This window comes from Dendropsophus ebraccatus, chromosome 4 (assembly GCF_027789765.1).
Source record: "Dendropsophus ebraccatus isolate aDenEbr1 chromosome 4, aDenEbr1.pat, whole genome shotgun sequence".
Lineage (NCBI taxonomy): Eukaryota > Metazoa > Chordata > Amphibia > Anura > Hylidae > Dendropsophus > Dendropsophus ebraccatus.
Genome location: NC_091457.1, coordinates 61,246,091 through 61,264,158, shown reverse-complemented (window position 1 = coordinate 61,264,158; position 18,068 = coordinate 61,246,091). Strand labels below are relative to the sequence as shown.

At 44.2% G+C, this 18,068-nt stretch overlaps 1 protein-coding gene across 1 annotated transcript; it reads right to left on the bottom strand.

Annotated features, from left to right (window-relative positions):
- Window positions 1-447: 447 nt before the first annotated feature.
- SNX20 (sorting nexin 20) lies at window positions 448-16,591 on the bottom strand. Its single transcript, XM_069968435.1, has 4 exons — window positions 16,474-16,591; window positions 6,409-6,922; window positions 6,049-6,197; window positions 448-3,053 (listed from the first exon to the last, which is right to left on the bottom strand). The coding sequence occupies exons 2-4, from the start codon at window positions 6,767-6,769 to the stop codon at window positions 2,373-2,375; spliced, it is 1,191 nt and encodes a 396-aa protein (XP_069824536.1). The 5' UTR covers window positions 6,770-6,922; window positions 16,474-16,591; the 3' UTR covers window positions 448-2,372.
- Between the last annotated feature and the right edge of the window lie 1,477 nt (window positions 16,592-18,068).

Here is an 18,068-nt window from a genome sequence, read left to right as displayed (position 1 = left end):
ATCCAAGCTTGTAAGGTGACTAATACCAGAAAGCAATAGCTTGTGTGGTCACCTTACTGAGTGACACAACAAACACATCAACGGTTGTTGAAGTCACTCTGATCTCTAGTCATACGCATGCACCATACCCAGGGACGTTCATGACATTAGGCTAAATGATTTTATTGCCTCAGGCGGCAGATTTGGCAGATTCCATGAAGTGACCAGAAAACCTACTGTCTGCTACACATCACAGACCTCATTGGCCCCATGACCTGTAAATGATAGCTGGACACAAACATGGAAATCAAGGATATCAGGACTGCAAACACTTTGCAGGTATTGTGATATGCTTCAGACAGAAAAAGTGATTACTACCCTTTTCAATGGAATACAAGGTGTAATGGTAGCATGACCATGAATAAGATCTTAAGTAGTGAAAAAGCATTGACTCTCGTAAATGTCTAATACTTTTATTCGTGTTAATTTGGAGAAGCATTAAAGATTGAAGGACTGTATACTCACTCATGGAAGTAGAAACGTTAATTCTTTTCTGTCTTGTCCCCACTAAAGCTATGTTTAGACTACGTAGGCACAGATAAGCGCAAAAAACGGCTGTTGCTGCAAAACCATTACATTTCCGATCATTAATTCCGGTTGAAGATTTACAATGGTCGTTGTTTAGCGTTAAGCAATGGACATTCAATAAATGAAGCCCGTTGTTAGTATGTAGTGGGAACATAGCCTAAGGATTGAAGGTAATGCTTAAACTGTGTAATTTACAGTCGCGCTAAGTATACACTTGTTATATGCTGCAGATTTTCTGCACACACATTTTGGTTCATGTCATGGTTGCATGACATGAACAACACTTCACCGCCACGCCACCGCACATCAGTCAGGAATAAATAGGGACAGAGAACTTACAATAAGGCTTTTACATAATGTCCATCCAGAACTACACAGTCCCTAGAGAGCAGCAATGACATAGTTAAAAATGCTGCCTATTCATTCAATAGAGATCAGCGGTGACATCAGCGGTGACATCACAGCCTATCCCTTTGCAAGAAAGCACTAATGTGACTGAATATACAGCATATCCAATGACTAGAGATCTGCCGTGCAGTAGTGGATTATAATAGGGGCGTTTCGGGCGGCAGCCCGGGGCCCTGAGCTCCTGGGGGGCCCATGACCACCCAAAAAGACTTATACTTTCAATGGTGTACTGTCTCCTGGCTACACTTCTGACATGATTTGCAAAAAATCACTGTTTTTTAATGGCAATTTTGCACAAATCAGGACATCATGACATTATCTGTCCTGTACTATGAACGCCAGGCTAGTGCTGCCATAGTTACAGTGGAGTGGGGGGGCCCAGGCTTGGTGAACAGCCCGGGGCCTATGGTAAAGTTAATCCGCCCCTGCTGCCGTGACATGCGTGAGTACAGTATATTCATTCACTAGAGAGCAGTGGTGACCCAACTGAACTCACAGATACAGTATATAGTTATGCAGTAAACTAAAGAATTCAGCTCACCTATTAGCCTAGGGAGTATGTATAGCCCAAACAATAACATTTATTCAGATCTTCATAAAAAAAACTTACCCAAACTCAATAAAAAATAATGAGCAGTGGCCTAAAAGGAAACCTCACAAACAATCTGCCTCCATCACCTTCATGAGGCAGTTTTTGCACAGTTTTACCAAAAACAGCATAGGCATATTTTAGTCATTTTATCCCATGCAGAAAAAAAATCTAAACATAGACAGAGAATTTTTTTTCTGACATTCTGTCTGAGACACAAATTGGACAAATCAAACAAATAGCAGCCAATCACAGCTCAGCTTTCATTTCTCAAAATGGGCTATGATTGGTTGTTCTCTGTCTAAGACATAAACGTTCCACATTTTTGTCTTAGACAGATTGATAAATCTGAGTCAATATGTAAAAAAAAACATAGTCAGAGCACGCTACAGTTCTGAAAACCTGCCACTGGGTAAAAACTTTGAGATAAAAGTAGAATTGTATTAGTTGCCCTTAGCAACCAATCAGATTCTACCTTTTATTTTCAAATAATCTGTCAGGAATGAAAAGTGGAATCTGATTGGTTGCTAGGGGCAACTAAGACAATTCTACTTTACACCAGTTTGATAATGTGCCATGCTATTGTGCAATTTAGTGATCAGTGTATAAACTATATAATCTGCTAGAACAGTTTTTGGCTATGTTCACATGCCGTCAAAATGCCGGCCATTTTTATTGGATGGCCGTCATAAACAGCCATCATAAACATTATACACAGCTGTTATTTCTCATTAAATGGAATCTCTCCATCATTTTGATGGTATGTCAACATAGCCTTAATAAATTTCAAGAAATTTGATTGCTGGATTTAATCCTTAACATACTCTTGTACTACAAGCTCCTTTAGAGTAGGCATTTCAAAGTCAAATGTTCTTTTCACCTTCATTTCATGTATGTGTGCCTTTTCCCGTAAAGCCATATAGTCTTTGCCTATTTTGTAAGCCAATGAAATTAAGGTGTCCAATAATGGCATATAATATCTGTGCATTGGGTGCTTCTCCAGCAGTTCTACTGCTTTCATCCCAACTTCATAAGCCATTTCTGATTGATTCAGATCTTTGTGGCATACCACTAATGCACACAAAGTTGGCACCAGTAGAGTAGGAGAATGTTCAACCAACTTTTCTTGGAGATAGACAACTTGCTGAAAGATACCCATAGCTCTGCTGTACTGTCCACCTCGTATACAGCTGTATCCTTCCACCAGCTCGGGCTCAATGAAAAACTGGATGTATTTCTGGGATTTTCTTACACATTTTAAAGCATACAATTCGCCAAGATAGTCTTTAAGTGCCATCATCCTCTTGCTGATCATCTCTTCGGTAAGGTTTCCCATCAAGACCTTCTTAGGAAATACTACATCCTCCATTTCTTCCTTAAAGTCTTTTAGTAAATTCCTGTGAAGACTTTCAAAGTCAGAGTATCTTCTCTCAATGAAGACTTTCTTTCCATCGAAACTTCCCATTTTAATTATTACAATCTGGTACATCTGTAAAGAATAGTCGGTATAATTCAGTGGAATAAATAGTAACAATGAACAAGACAAAGAAAACAGGTCCAGAGAATCAGTACTATGTTGTGTAAATTAAAGGGGATTTATTGCATGTAGACCCAGATACTGAACCTATTCTTTAACCCTTTGAGGACCAAGCCCAAAATGACCAGTGGACCGCACAAATTGCATTTTTGTGTATTTGTTTTTTCCTCCTCCCCTTCTAAGAGCTCTAGCACTTCCATTTTTTTATCAACAGGGCCATGTGGGGGCTTGTTTTTTTAAAGGAATAGTTGTATTTTGTATTAGCATCTTTCATTCTACCATAACATGTATGACAGAATCTCAAAATTATAATTTATGAAGATATAACATGGTGAAATTTAAAAAAAAGAATGCAATATGGTAACGTTTGGGGGGTTCCTGTGTCCACGTAATGCACTATACGGTAAAAGTAACATGATACCATTATTCTATAGGTCAGTCCAAACACAACCACATGCAGGTTTATACAGATTCTCTAATGTTATATATTATTTTTTGCAATTAATTATTAATAAAATGGGCCTATTGTGACGCTTTTCACGGTTTTAGTTTTTCCCCTACGGTGCTGTATGAGATGTCATTTTTTGCACCATGATCTCTAGTTTTTATTAATACCATATTTTCCTTCTTTTCGTCTACGCCGTTCGCCATTAGTGATGATGATTGTTATATATTAATAGATCTGACCATTACTCACGGTATTGTATATATTTTATTTATTTATTTTTATATGTTTTATTTATATAATGTGAAATGGGGGTGATATAAACTTTTATTGGGACAGGGGCTTTGGGGTACTTATAAAAACATTTTTACTTTTTTTTACCTGCAATACTCAAATACTTAGATTGCAGACACTGATCACTGCTATGCCATAGGCATAGCAATGATCAGTGGAATAGGCATTCTGCTGATTGAACCTGCCTGTGGCAGAATCAATTAGCAGAAAGCCGATCGGACTGAACGGAGGAAGGTAAGAAACCTCCGGCGGTCCGATACAGCGATCGGGACCCCCGCAGTAACACTGCAGGGGTCCCGATCGGTAAGTTACAGGGGACTGCCCCAGTCACTTACACTTAAACCCTGTGGCATTTAAGAAGTTAAAGACATGCTGCAGCGCGAACGCTGCAGCCTGTCATTAACAGTGAGGGCCTGGCTGCTCACTGCAGCCGGGCCCCACCCCCTATAAAGCGTGCTCCGCTTCGGAGCGCGCTTCATAGCAAATGATGTATCGGTACGTCATTAGTCGCCTAGGGGTTAATCTGTTTTATTTTTGTACAATAATATGGGGCAGCCATCTTGTCTGATTTGTTTTTAACAGCATTTATAGAGAAGCTTTAAAGTTAGCCCCGTAGACTTAGACAATAATAAACAGGAGCTGCCCCATTGACATGAATGTGAAAGGTTTCTAGGCATGCTTTGTGATCTGTCCAGAGGTCATTCCACAGGGAGGGGGAAACTGAACTGTGATCACCACCTACTGGTTTACCTATAAACTGGCATCAACTTTCCCTGTAATCCTGTCTGTAATGATTAAGAGGATGATCACTGCTGGTAAAAGATCTGTACAGAAACTGTCAGCTTAGTTTTAGGCCTAGTGGCTAGACTATAAATTGCAGATTGCAAAATAATTTTACAATATAAATAGCAAAATGGAAAATTAGAAAAAACATTAGCAGAAATTCTTAAAGGGAATCTGTTAGCACTCAGACCCGACCCCAGGTGCTGACAGTGAGATACAGAAGACAGTGCCCGAGTAGACATAGTACCTTTTGTATATCTGTTTGTGAAAGAGAATCAACACAATCTTTATTTTTTTTATAGTAAACAGTTAAAGAGGAGATGTGGTGTAGTGTTTGTGCCACGCTCTGGCATGCCTTACCACTCCTTTTCTTCCCACTTCTCCCTCTTCTATTTGAATAATCATTCTGGCTTTGCCTCCAGTGCATGTTGCTGATATCAAGGACCATGCACATACGGAATCCTCAACCAGAAAGAGAAGGCAGGAGGAAGGAGTGGTGAGGCACGCCAGAGTGCGGCACAAATGCTACACCACAACTCCTCTCTGGCTCTTCTTTACTAAAATAAAATAAATGTTGTGCTGAATCTCCTTTATAGACATACAAAAACAATAGCAATAGCAATACAAAAGGTACTATGTCTACTAGGGCACTGTCATCTGTATCACACTTTCAGCACCTTGGGTCGGATCAGAGTGCTGACAGATTTCCTTTATGGTGCGTTCACACCTACAGGATCTGCAGCTGATTTTCTGCAGCAGATTTCATTTAAATAACTGAACACAGCATCAAATCTGCTGCAGATCCTGTAGGTGTGAACGCACCCTAAGGGTACAAACACACACGGCATATACGCTGCGTATTTACTGCTGCAAATACGCAGCAGATACGCAGCAGATACGCAGCAGATTAGATCTAAATAACTGAACACAGCATAAAATCTGCACCACCAAATCTGCTGCGTATCTGCTGCGTATCTGCTGTGTGTGTTTGTACCCTCAGGGTACAAACACACACTGTATACGCAGCAGATATGCAGCAAATACGCAGCAGATCTGCAGCAGATTTGATGCTGTGTTCAGTTATTTAGATCTAATCTGCTGCGTATTTGTTGCGTATTTGTTGCGTATTTGCAGCGTATTTACTGCGTATCGCAGCAGTAAATACGCTGCGTATACGGTGTGTGTGACCCCCACCCATCAAAGTAGCATGAAACAATGGTCTAGTACTCAGATTGCTCTACAATATAAAATAATTCTTGAAATACTAAAACACAACAAGAGACAGTGTTTTACATTAGTAAATCTGGGGCAAAGTATTATTACACAGTCACCAGCGATAATGTATCATCCAACATTTTACTGTTTTCTCTTCAGTAAGATGAGATGCGTCCCACACACCACACCCTTCTCTTTACGCTGCCTTACCACAAACTTAGAAAGAAAATCTTCAGCTATTCGGGTGGACTGGATCTGAAAAAGAAGTTTGACTGGTTTTCCCTCATATTTCTCTTTCTTCCAGTAAAGCTGAAGTTCTCTTGTGGTCATGAGATGATGGTAGCGTGCAGGACTGTCACCTGCAAATAAAACAGTAAAAATGACCTGGATATCCTTTTATTAAACCCTTTTCATTGAGAAACAGAGGAGGGGATTTATCAGGACTGGAGCCTCACAAGCTTGTCTACATAAATCCAGATGCATCACACCTGCCTGTGCCCCATCACTGAAATCCACACCAGTTTGGAACTATTATAACAGCAAGCTGTGATGTCAGAGTAAATCATTCACCTGAAGGGTTTTCACTTTGTGGATGGGCCTCATCTGTCTCCTGCGCTTCATTCTGGCTATGTCCTGCTTCTTCTGATAAGGTTGGTGAATCACTTATTACTTGACCATCTTCGTCCACTGTTTCATTTCCTTTTTTGTGGGTCTTTGCTTCTTTGGATAAAGTTGTCGAGTCACTTATTATTTGACTATGTTCCTCTAAACCTTCAGCATGCATTTTCTTGAATGAAACACAGGTACGTGAATGGCTTCCACTTTGTAGCATTTTGGCCCCATCTGTCACACTTGCATCAGAATGTTCTGCTTCTTCTGGTAAGGTTGGTGAGTCAGGTATTTCACCGTCTTCCTTGGAGCATTCATTCATTCTGAGATGGACTAAAATTGCATGGCTTTCACTTTAAAAACCTCATTTGTTTCTTCAGTTTTTTTGAAGCCTGGGAAGTTTTACCTCCTCTGTCAAGGTTGTCGAATCTGAAGTTATTTTACCACTTTATTTGGAGGGTTTAGTCATTTGATCCTGAATTTAAGACAAAATAAATTTAAATATGTCATAGACAAAAGCTAATGGCATCCATGTATGTCAGTCATATTTAGAACTGGACCTCAAAGATGACCTCAAAGAGTTGTAGTACCAATGATGTTGAATAAAATAACCCCTAATGCTAATTAGCCATTTATAATCTACAAGCATTGCATATAGACACAAGTTTTCCCGTAACAGTCAGCTGTATTCTGTGTAAATTCAATACTGACAACAAGTTTAATATATGGTGGCATGTTTAAAGTTTAGGTCAGGCATTCAAGTTCACTAAAAATAGGGCAAACATGTACATCAAGTTTATTGGATAGGATAAAAATAAGTTATGTGTAGTCTTTATGACTAGTTATGACTAAAATGAACCTTGGAAGATATAGCCTTTTCTCTCATTTTAAATATTTGAATATAATAAAAATGAAATTTTTTTTATCTATCAAAAAGTTATTTTGAGATAAATAAGGTGCTGCCCCTGACAAAACTGGCCATTTGCCTTGACTGGATTGCTGCCAGGTTCTGTAGAGAGGGCCCTGACTGTAGCCATCAGAAAGAGGAGCACACTACATGCATTTATATACACTCACCGGCCACTTTATTAGGTACACCATGCTAGTAACGGGTTGGACCCCCTTTTGCCTTCAGAGCTGCCTCAATTCTTCGTGGCATAGATACAACAAGGTGCTGGAAGCATTCCTCAGAGATTTTGGTCCATATTGACATGATGGCATCACACAGTTGCCGCAGATCTGTCGGCTGCACATCCATGATGCGAATCTCCCGTTCCACCACATCCCAAAGATGCTCTATTGGACTGAGATTTGGTGACTGTGGAGGCCATTGGAGTACAGTGACCCCATTGTCATGTTCAAGAAACCAGTCTGAGATGATTCTAGCTTTATGTAACGGCTGGGGTCAGTGGATCCGCGTAGCCTACACAAGCGATGGTACTGAGCCGCACCAGGGAGCGGAGTCTAAGGGGCCGCTGGTCTTCACCAGAGCCCGCCGCAAGGCAGGATGGGCTTGCTGCGGCAGGCGACCCCCAGGTCGCTACCCCTGGCGCGACTTGCTTGTGTAGGTGGCGAGTGGATGCGAAGTACAAAATCGTAGGGCAAGGACGTAGTCAGGGACGGGCCAAGAGGTCAGGGCAGGCGGCGTACAAGGGCGGAGACAGGGAACGTGAGCAAGGACTGGTACACAAGAAATGGCAGTAATTTAGGGAACGCTTTCTCTGATAGGCAAGGGGCACTATAGATCCGGCAAAGGGCACAGGAAGGGGCAGCCTTTAATAGGGGCAGGGAAAATGGCCAGACCAATTGTGGGGACACTGTGCCTTTAAGACATAGCAGAGCCGGCGCGTGCGCGCCCCAGGAGGCGGGGACGCGCGCGCCGGCTCTGACACACTGAGACTCCCCGGCGTGCAGCGCAGACGCCGCGAGTCAGGGAAGAGGAGGACATAGGAGCCCCAGGAGATGCAGGGGACCTCCTGCGGCAGGTGAGAGATGGGGTCGGGCAGCACTCAGAAGCGGAGGCGGCGCGGACCGCCATGACAGTACCCCCCCCCCTTTGGCCTCCCCCTCTTTCTGACCTGCAAGAAGTTCTTTACGAGGTTGCGGTCCAGGATGTTAGCTTCAGGTTCCCAAGACCTCTCTTCAGGACCAAAACCTTTCCAGTCGACTAGGAAGTAACGTTTCCCTCGAACGGTCTTCATGGCAAGAATGTCCTTGACAGTATAAACGTCCGTGGTGTCCAGTTGAGGAGAAGGTGGGGAAGGTTCACGGGAATAACGATTAAGGACTACAGGTCTCAGAAGGGAAACATGAAAGCAGTTGGGGATGCGCATAGAGGATGGCAAACGGAGCTTGTAGGCCACGGGGTTGATGCGTCTCAAAACCACAAAAGGACCCAAGAAGCGAGGTCCCAATTTGTAGCTGGGTATCTTCAGGCGTATGTATTTGGAGGATAGCCATACCTTGTCCCCAGGGTTAAAAGACACGGCAGGTCTTCTCTTTTTGTCTGCCTGAGATTTCATACGGGAGGAAGCCTGCAACAATGACTGACGAATCTTCTCCCAGATGGCCGAGAAGTCTTGGACCAGGACGTTGACAGCAGGCACGTCTGGAGAAGAAGAGGAGGACAAAGGTAGAGGAGGACGAGGATGACGACCGTAGACGATGTAGAATGGGGATTCTCCTGTGGAGCTGGACTCTAGATGATTATAAGAGAACTCAGCCCAGGGTAGCAAATCGGACCAGTCATCTTGTCGAGCCGACACAAAGTGACGTAAATAGCAACCCAGAATTTGATTCACTCTTTCCGCTTGACCGTTAGACTGAGGATGATAGGCTGAGGAGAAGTTTAGTTTCACTTGAAGGTGGTGACAGAGGGCCCGCCAGAACTTAGAGACAAACTGTGTTCCTCGATCTGACGTAATGGTGACCGGGAGACCATGCAGGCGGAATATGTGCAGGAAGAAGAGATTGGCTAGACGGGGAGCAGATGGGAGACCAGGTAGTGGGATGAAGTGCGACATCTTTGAGAAACGGTCGGTCACCGTCCAGACTATAGTATTGCCGGCAGAGGAGGGTAGATCTGTGATAAAGTCCATTGCAATGTGCTGCCAAGGGGCTTCTGGGACCGGTAGCGGATGGAGTAGGCCAGGTGGTCTCTGCCGAGAGATCTTGTTGCGGGCACAAGAGGAGCATGAGGACACAAAGTCTTTGACATCCCTCCCTAACGTTGGCCACCAGTAGTAACGGGAGATAAGGCGAAGAGATTTGTGTACACCTGGGTGTCCAGCCAATAGGGAGCTATGTCCCCATTTAAGGATTCGTCTTCGAAGAGCTGGACGAACATACGTCTTTCCTGGAGGTAGGAGACGAAGATCGGCGGAAGCCACAGGAAGCAGGCGTTCTGGTGGTACAATATGACGAGGAGTAGAATCTTGTCCCAGGACATCAGAAGCGCGGGACAAGGCATCGGCCTTGATGTTCTTCTCCGCGGGGCGGAAATGGATGAAGAAATTGAAACGGGAAAAGAAGAGGGACCAACGGGCTTGCCTAGGATTAAGGCGCTGGGCCGTCTGGAGGTACAGCAGATTTTTGTGATCCGTAAAGATGTTGACCGGATGTCTAGCCCCCTCCAGAAGGTGACGCCATTATTCAAGGGCCATCTTGATGGCCAAGAGTTCCCGATCTCCAATGGTATAATTCTTCTCGGCTGGAGAAAAGGTTTTAGAGAAGAATCCGCAGGTGCGGATCTTACCCTTGGCATCCTTTTGTGTAAGAACTGCCCCAGCACCTACAGAAGATGCGTCCACCTCCATGGAGAAAGGTCTGGTGGGGTCAGGGCGAGTTAGGACGGGTGCCGAGGCAAAGGACGTCTTAAGGCGTTGAAAGGCTTCTTCTGCTTCAGGTGGCCATACCTTAGGATTAGCAGTCTTCCGGGTAAGATTGACGATGGGTGCAACAAGTGTAGAATAGTGCGGAATGAACTGCCGGTAATAGTTGGCGAAGCCAAGAAAGCGCTGGATGGCTCGAAGTCCGACGGGGCGAGGCCACTGGAGGACAGCCGAAAGTTTCACGGGATCCATCTGGAGACCCTTGTTAGAAACGACATAACCCAGGAAAGGAAGGCTGGATTGATGAAATAGACATTTCTCCAGTTTGGCGTACAAGTGGTTCTCCCTCAAACGTTGGAGGACCAGACGTACATGCTTGACATGAGAGTCCAAGTTGGGGGAATAGATGAGGATATCATCTAAATATACCACCACACAGGTGTAGAGTAGGTCACGAAAAATCTCATTCACAAAATCTTGGAAGACGGCTGGCGCATTACAAAGGCCAAAGGGCATGACCAGATACTCGTAGTGGCCATCACGGGTGTTAAAGGCCGTCTTCCATTCATCTCCCTTGCGGATACGAATTAGATTATAAGCACCCCGCAGGTCGAGCTTGGAGAATATCTGGGCTCCATGGAAGCGATCGAACAGCTCTGAGATCAAAGGGAGAGGGTATCTGTTCTTGAGAGTAATCTCATTGAGACCCCTATAATCGATGCAGGGTCTCAGAGATCCATCTTTCTTCTGTACAAAGAAGAAACCCGCTCCTGCGGGGGACGTGGATTTTCGAATAAACCCTCTCTGAAGATTTTCTTTTATATATTCCGTCATGGCCTGGGTTTCCGGGACGGAGAGAGGATACACTCTACCACGTGGAGGAGTAGCACCTGGCAGGAGATCGATGGGACAATCGAAGGGACGATGTGGAGGTAGGACTTCAGCCTGTTTTTCTGAAAAAACGTCTGCAAAGTCCTGATAGGCGGTCGGTAACCCTGGTAGAGGCTTAGGTGGAACTGGAGTCGGGACACAGGGACGAGGAACCTGTATACAACGTGAGGAACAGGCAGGGCTCCAGCGTAGGACTTCTCCAGTGTTCCAATTCAGGGTAGGTTCGTGCCGTTGTAGCCAGGGAAGTCCCAGGAGAATCTCAGAAGAGGAGTGCGGTAGTACAAAGAACGTAATCTTCTCCTTGTGCAGAGCCCCCACCTGAAGATTCACAGACACTGTGCGGTACCGAATGGTCTCTCCAAGAGGTTCCCCCGTAACAGAGGAGATGCACAGGGCCTTGGCAAGGGGCTCCACGGGGAGTTGCCATCTTTGAACCAAATCAGCACGAAGAAAGTTACCTGCAGAGCCTGAATCCAGGAATGCTGTGGCCAGATGTTGTCGACCTGACGGGGCGGTGATCAGTACAGGTAGAGATAACCGCGGAGAGGTAGTACACACACCTAGGACGGCCTCTCCCCCGTGACCTAGGTGCGGGCATTTCCCGGACGCTGAGGGCGCTGAGGACAGTTTAGGCGAAAGTGGTCGGGACTGGCATAATACAGGCACAAATTGTGTTCCCGACGACGAGTCCTCTCTTCCGGAGACAACCGGACTCGGTCCACTTGCATAGGTTCCTCGGCTGAGGGTTGAGACAAGGGAACAGGAGGTCTCTGGAAGGCTGGAGCCAAGCGGAAGGTTCGACGGGGGCGGACCAATTCTCGTTCCTGTCGGACCTCTTCCTCTCTTTCAGAGAAGCGGACGTCAATGCGCGTTGCCAGGTGAATAAGATCCGTCAAGGAGGACGGCAAGTCTCGGCTGGAAAGCACATCCTTGACATGGCTGGCTAGGCCATTCTTAAAAGTGGCGACCAAAGCGGCATTGTTCCAATCGAGCTCAGCTGCCAGAGTACGGAACTGAACCGCATACTCTCCTACGGAAGATCTTCCCTGGCGCAAGTTCAGAAGGGCGGTCTCGGCGGAGGAAGCTCGGGCTGGCTCTTCAAAGACACCACGGAACTCAGAGACAAAGGCTTGCACGTTGGCTGTAACAGGGTCATCCCGGTCCCACAAAGGAGTGGCCCAGGCCAGTGCTTTCCCGGAGAGCAGACTGATTATAAACGCCACCTTGGACCGTTACGTATTAAATTGGGTGGCCATAAGCTCAATGTGCATGGAGCACTGGGTCACAAAGCCTCTGCACAGCTTGGGATCCCCGTCATATTTAGAGGGAAGCGCCAGGCAAAGGCTTGGTCCAAGAGCGGAGACTGCAGGTTGTGCTGGAGGAGGCGACACAGATGCAGATGGAGGCTGTGGAGCCGTAAGAAGCCGCTGTACCATGGCGGAGAGTTGCTGCATCTGCTGCGATTGCTGGGCGATCTGCTGGCTCTGTTGAGCGACCACTCGGGTAAGGCTTCGGATGTCTGGCACCTCGCCGGGATCCATGGCCGGATCTAACTGTAACGGCTGGGGTCAGTGGATCCGCGTAGCCTACACAAGCGATGGTACTGAGCCGCACCAGAGAGCGGAGTCTAAGGGGCCGCTGGTCTTCACCAGAGCCCCCCCAGGTCGCTACCCCTGGCGCGACTTGCTTGTGTAGGTGGCGAGTGGATGCGAAGTACAAAATCGTAGGGCAAGGACGTAGTCAGGGACGGGCCAAGAGGTCAGGGCAGGCGGCGTACAAGGGCGGAGACAGGGAACGTGAGCAAGGACTGGTACACAAGAAATGGCAGTAATTTAGGGAACGCTTTCTCTGATAGGCAAGGGGCACTATAGATCCGGCAAAGGGCACAGGAAGGGGCAGCCTTTAATAGGGGCAGGGAAAATGGCCAGACCAATTGTGGGGATACTGTGCCTTTAAGACATAGCAGAGCCGGCGCGCGCGCGCCCCAGGAGGCGGGGACGCGCGCGCCGGCTCTGACACACTGAGACTCCCCGGCGTGCAGCGCAGACGCCGGGAGTCAGGGAAGAGGAGGACATAGGAGCCCCAGGAGATGCAGGGGACCTCCTGCGGCAGGTGAGAGATGGGGTCGGGCAGCGCTCGGAAGCGGAGGCGGCGCGGACCGCCATGACACTTTATGACATGGCGCATTATCCTGCTGAAAGTAGCCATCAGATGTTGGGTACATTGTGGTCATAAAGGGATGGACATGGTCAGCAACAATACTCAGGTAGGCTGTGGCGTTGCAACGATGCTCAATTGGTACCAAGGGGCCGAAAGAGTGCCAAGAAAATATTCCCCACACCATGACACCACCACCACCAGCCTGAACCGTTGATACAAGGCAGGATGGATCCATGCTTTCATGTTGTTGACGCCAAATTCTGACCCTACCATCCGAATGTCGCAGCAGAAATCGAGACTCATCAGACCAGGCAACGTTTTTCCAATCTTCTACTGTCCAATTTCGATGAGCTTGTGCAAATTGTAGCCTCAGTTTCCTGTTCTTAGCTGAAAGGAGTGGCATCCGGTGTGGTCTTCTGCTGCTGTAGCCCATCTGCCTCAAAGTTGGCCGTACTGTGCGTTCAGAGATGCTCTTCTGCCTACCTTGGTTGTAACAGTTGGCTATTTGAGTCACTGTTGCCTTTCTATCAGCTGGAACCAGTCTGCCCATTCTCCTCTGACCTCTGGCATCAACAAGGCATTTCCGCCCACAGAACTGCCGCTCACTGGATGTTTTTTCTTTTTCGGACCATTCTGTGTAAACCCTAGAGATGGTTGTGCGTGAAAATCCCAGTAGATCAGCAGTTTCTGAAATACTCAGACCAGCCCTTCTGGCACCAACAACCATGCCACGTTCAAAGGCACTCAAATCACCTTTCTTCCCCATACTGATGCTCGGTTTGAACTGCAGGAGATTGTCTTGACCATGTCTACATGCTTAAATGCACTGAGTTGCCGCCATGTGATTGGCTGATTAGAAATTAAGTGGTAACGTGCAGTTGGACAGGTGTACCTAATAAAGTGGCCGGTGAGTGTATAGCTCAATGGGTATAAATCCATATACTCTTATACAGTTATACAATACAGATCAAAAACACAGGACTTTAGACTGCATTAAAGGTATAGAGGACTTGGGAGAGCTATCAGAAGATAATGGACCCTATTCTGTCTTTTGTTCTAGGGTCCTCAAAGTTTAATAAAACTTTTTACAGACATCTCTGTGAATTTAACCCCTAAGGACATAGTGAATTTTTGGCCTTAAGGACCAATTTTCCTTTTTGCATTTTCTCTTTTTTCTCCTTCTAAGAGCCATAGCGCTTTGATTTTATAACCTCAGGGCTGGTTTGGGCATCATTTTTTGCACCACAATTTTTTAGTTTTTTTTTTATAATTTTTCTCTGAGGAATAATGTGACAAAAAAAAATCAACAATCCTGGCGCTTTTTCTCCTCTTTTTATTTATGCCGTTCACCATACAGGAATATTATTGTTATAGCTTTATAGATTGTACAGTTGTGCATGCTACCATATCTAATATGTTTTTTTTTATGTGTTTTTTTTATTAAGTGGTAAAGGGGGTCATTTTAAATTTTATTGGTGTCATCTTTTTAAAAACTTTTCATCTATTTTTTATTTTTTTTTATTTTTTAAGTCCCCGTAGATTGCATACACTGCTCAATGCTATGTCATAGCATAGATCAGTGTTATCACTGATCTTTACATAGAGCCTGCATGTAGAAGACTGAGAAAATGAAGAAGCTAGTGGTAAGTGTTAGATCTCCAGCAGTCAGTTTGAACAATCCCACACTGCAGGGGTCCCAAGCAGTTGAATGCAGCGATCGCCTCATTGAAAGGATTAGTGGCAGGCAACCCCTCATCAATGGTGAGGACCCGGCTTTTAATACAGCCGGTCCTCTTCTTCTATGAAGCGACCTCAGCTATTGACCTTGCTTCATAGCCCTATCCCCCGAGAGGGTGTACATTTACATTTGCGTTAAAGCCCAGCCTGCAAGGGAATAAATGTACACCCTCTATTGTTAAGGGGTTAAAGTGCATGTAGAACACCATTTTGGTGTATAGTTGCTCAATAATTATAATGCTCGATAGAAGGTCAGCAAATATGTCAAAAGATTTCCCACCACCAGCAGCACCACCCTTGTACTCAGATTGTGTGTAGTATTACAATTCAGCTACATTCACTTAAATGGAACTGAGTTGCATTTCCAGTGAAAAAAATAAAATAAAATAAAAAGAACACCTAACATAGCTCCAGTATGGAAACATTTGAAATTATGGCTACACAAAAATGCATGAGGTTTTTTAACGAACAATAAGTCATTTATAACATGTGGAATTACTATTTTTATTCTTTGGTCCACCCCAAAACACACAAAAAGTACATTTAATGCAGTATATGTGCATTACATCTATTGTATAAAAAAGGAATTCTGCAATAAACAGCTACATCAATAGAAAGTGAAAAGAGTCACAGTGTCATAAAAGTCAGTACTTGCTTTGTCAATAAGAGTTTACAAGTACAGTGTTCCCTTGGTATCTTTATGTGTTAGACATTGTTTACCCAGCACATTGCAGGTATGTGCTCTCAATGCATATGCTGAATGTGCTTAATCAATCCCACTCATCCGAGCTATACCAAAAGACTTTTCTGCCCTCCCTATAAGTACATCCTTGCTGTATCCTACCAGAGGTGACTGTCCCTCTATGTTTCTTAATGCTAAGATTCACATTACAAATAGAGGCTATGTTTACACAGTATTTTTGCTCAGTATTTTAAAACAACGCCCATTGTTTTGAAATAACGTACATTACTTGCCATTTAAGGACGGCCATTCACTCAATTTCAGCAGTGTGTGAACATAGCCTTTCTGTGTTTTCTATCCACTCCTGGTTTTGGTTGAAAAATGGTGACCAAAATAGTGAGCAAAAATGCTGTGTGTGAACATAGCCAAAAGTTGTAAAGTGCTATGTAATTACAGTTCCAGTAACTGAGCAGCAATTTTGCTCTAACATTGTGCACTCCGCATATGTTTTGCTATGTTGCTAGTTGGTTTGAGTTCAGTTACATTTTAGAGTTTAAGATTCGCTGGTGAATCAGGCAAAGGTTACACTCATCTAATAATACTGACCTAAAAGAAGAAGTAAAGTGCTACATTCACTTGTACAATACATTAATGTGACAGATTATTGAGAGATAGTAAAGCTACCTGTGGTACAACATCAGAAAGATCACATTCAGTAGCACCTACCTTTCGCTCCGAAAAATTCCAACTGAATATTCATACGTCATGCCTAAAGCTGAGAGGTGACATGCTTTGGTGTGGTTGCCTCCAGGAACAGGCCAGAATGTATTTAGCCTGCAGAAATGAAACTGTGCAGAAAGGAGGAAGTGATAGTTCTTCTTCCCTTTTATTTCAGCCTGGGTGTTACCATGCAGTTACATTGTATACAATCTGAACAAAGTGCTTTGTCTGGGCCAGCTGCCATAAGAGCTAGAGAGGATGCTTTGTGTAAACCTAAAAATTTTCCGTTGTAAAGTTGGTAAATTCCAGTCAACCAGGACTGGTCTAGTGCTAAGGGCCAACTAGTACTAAGAAATTATGACGACAGATTTTTTTTTTAAGCCACAGCAGGAATGGATTTGAAAAGAGGACAAATCTCAGTCTTTCCTTTATTACCTGTTTCTGTTTATAATCTGTTCCTGGCTTTGGTTAAAAAAAAAGTCAGATACTCTGTTGTTGTAATGGGACCCTAAAAAGGAGCCATGGCACACAACGAACACCTTAGGTCACACTGCCTATCACTTCCTAAAATATGTAAACCATTCCATCAAATATGGAAAATAAGGAGAAAAAAAAAACAGAAACACTTAAAGTGGAGGTTATCCTACAAAATCAAGTTTAAGTGTCCACTGTCATTATAACTTTTAACCCTTAGAAGACCAGGCCAATTTTCATTTTTGCGCTTTCGTTTTTTCCTCCTCGTGTATATAAGACGTGCATTTTTCCACCTTATTTTTTGCGCCACTAATTGTACTTTGTAATGGTCGTTCCCCCTAGGGTAAAACTGACATGTTATATATGTCCCTCAAGTCGGTTTGATTACAACAATATGTAACTTGTATAACTTTTATTTTATTTGATGGCTTTTAAAAATGTAAACCTTTTTAACCCTTAGAGGACCCGGCCAATTTCAATTTTTGCGTTTTCGTTTTTTCCTCCTTGTGCTTAAAAGGCCATAGCACTTGCATTTTTTTCACCTAGAAACCCACATGAGTCCTTATTTTTTTAACCACTAATTGTACTTTGCAATGACAGGCTGAATTTTTTCATAAAGTACACTGCGAAACCAGAAAAAAATTCAAAGTGTGGTGAAGTTGAAAAAAAACCTGCATTTTGTTTATTTGGGGGGTGTTTGTTTTTACGCCATTCGCCCTGGGGTAAAACTGACTTGTTATGCATGTTTCTCAAGTTGATACGATTACAACGATATGTAACATGTATAACTTTTCTTTTATCTGATGGCCTGTAAAAAATTCAAACCATTGTTAACAAATATACGTTCCTAAAAATTGCTCCATTCCCAGGCTTATATCGCTTTTATCCTTTGGTCTATGGGGCTGTCATTCTTTGCGCCATGATGTTTTCTTTCTATCGGTACCTTGATTGCGCATATTCAACTTTTTGATCGCTTTTTATTACAATTTTTCTGGATTTGATGCGACCAAACATGCACAATTTTGCACTTTGGGATTTTTTGGCGCTTACGCCATTTACCATGCGAGATCGGGAATGGAATGAATTAATAGTTCGGGCAATTACGCACACGGCGATACCAAACATGT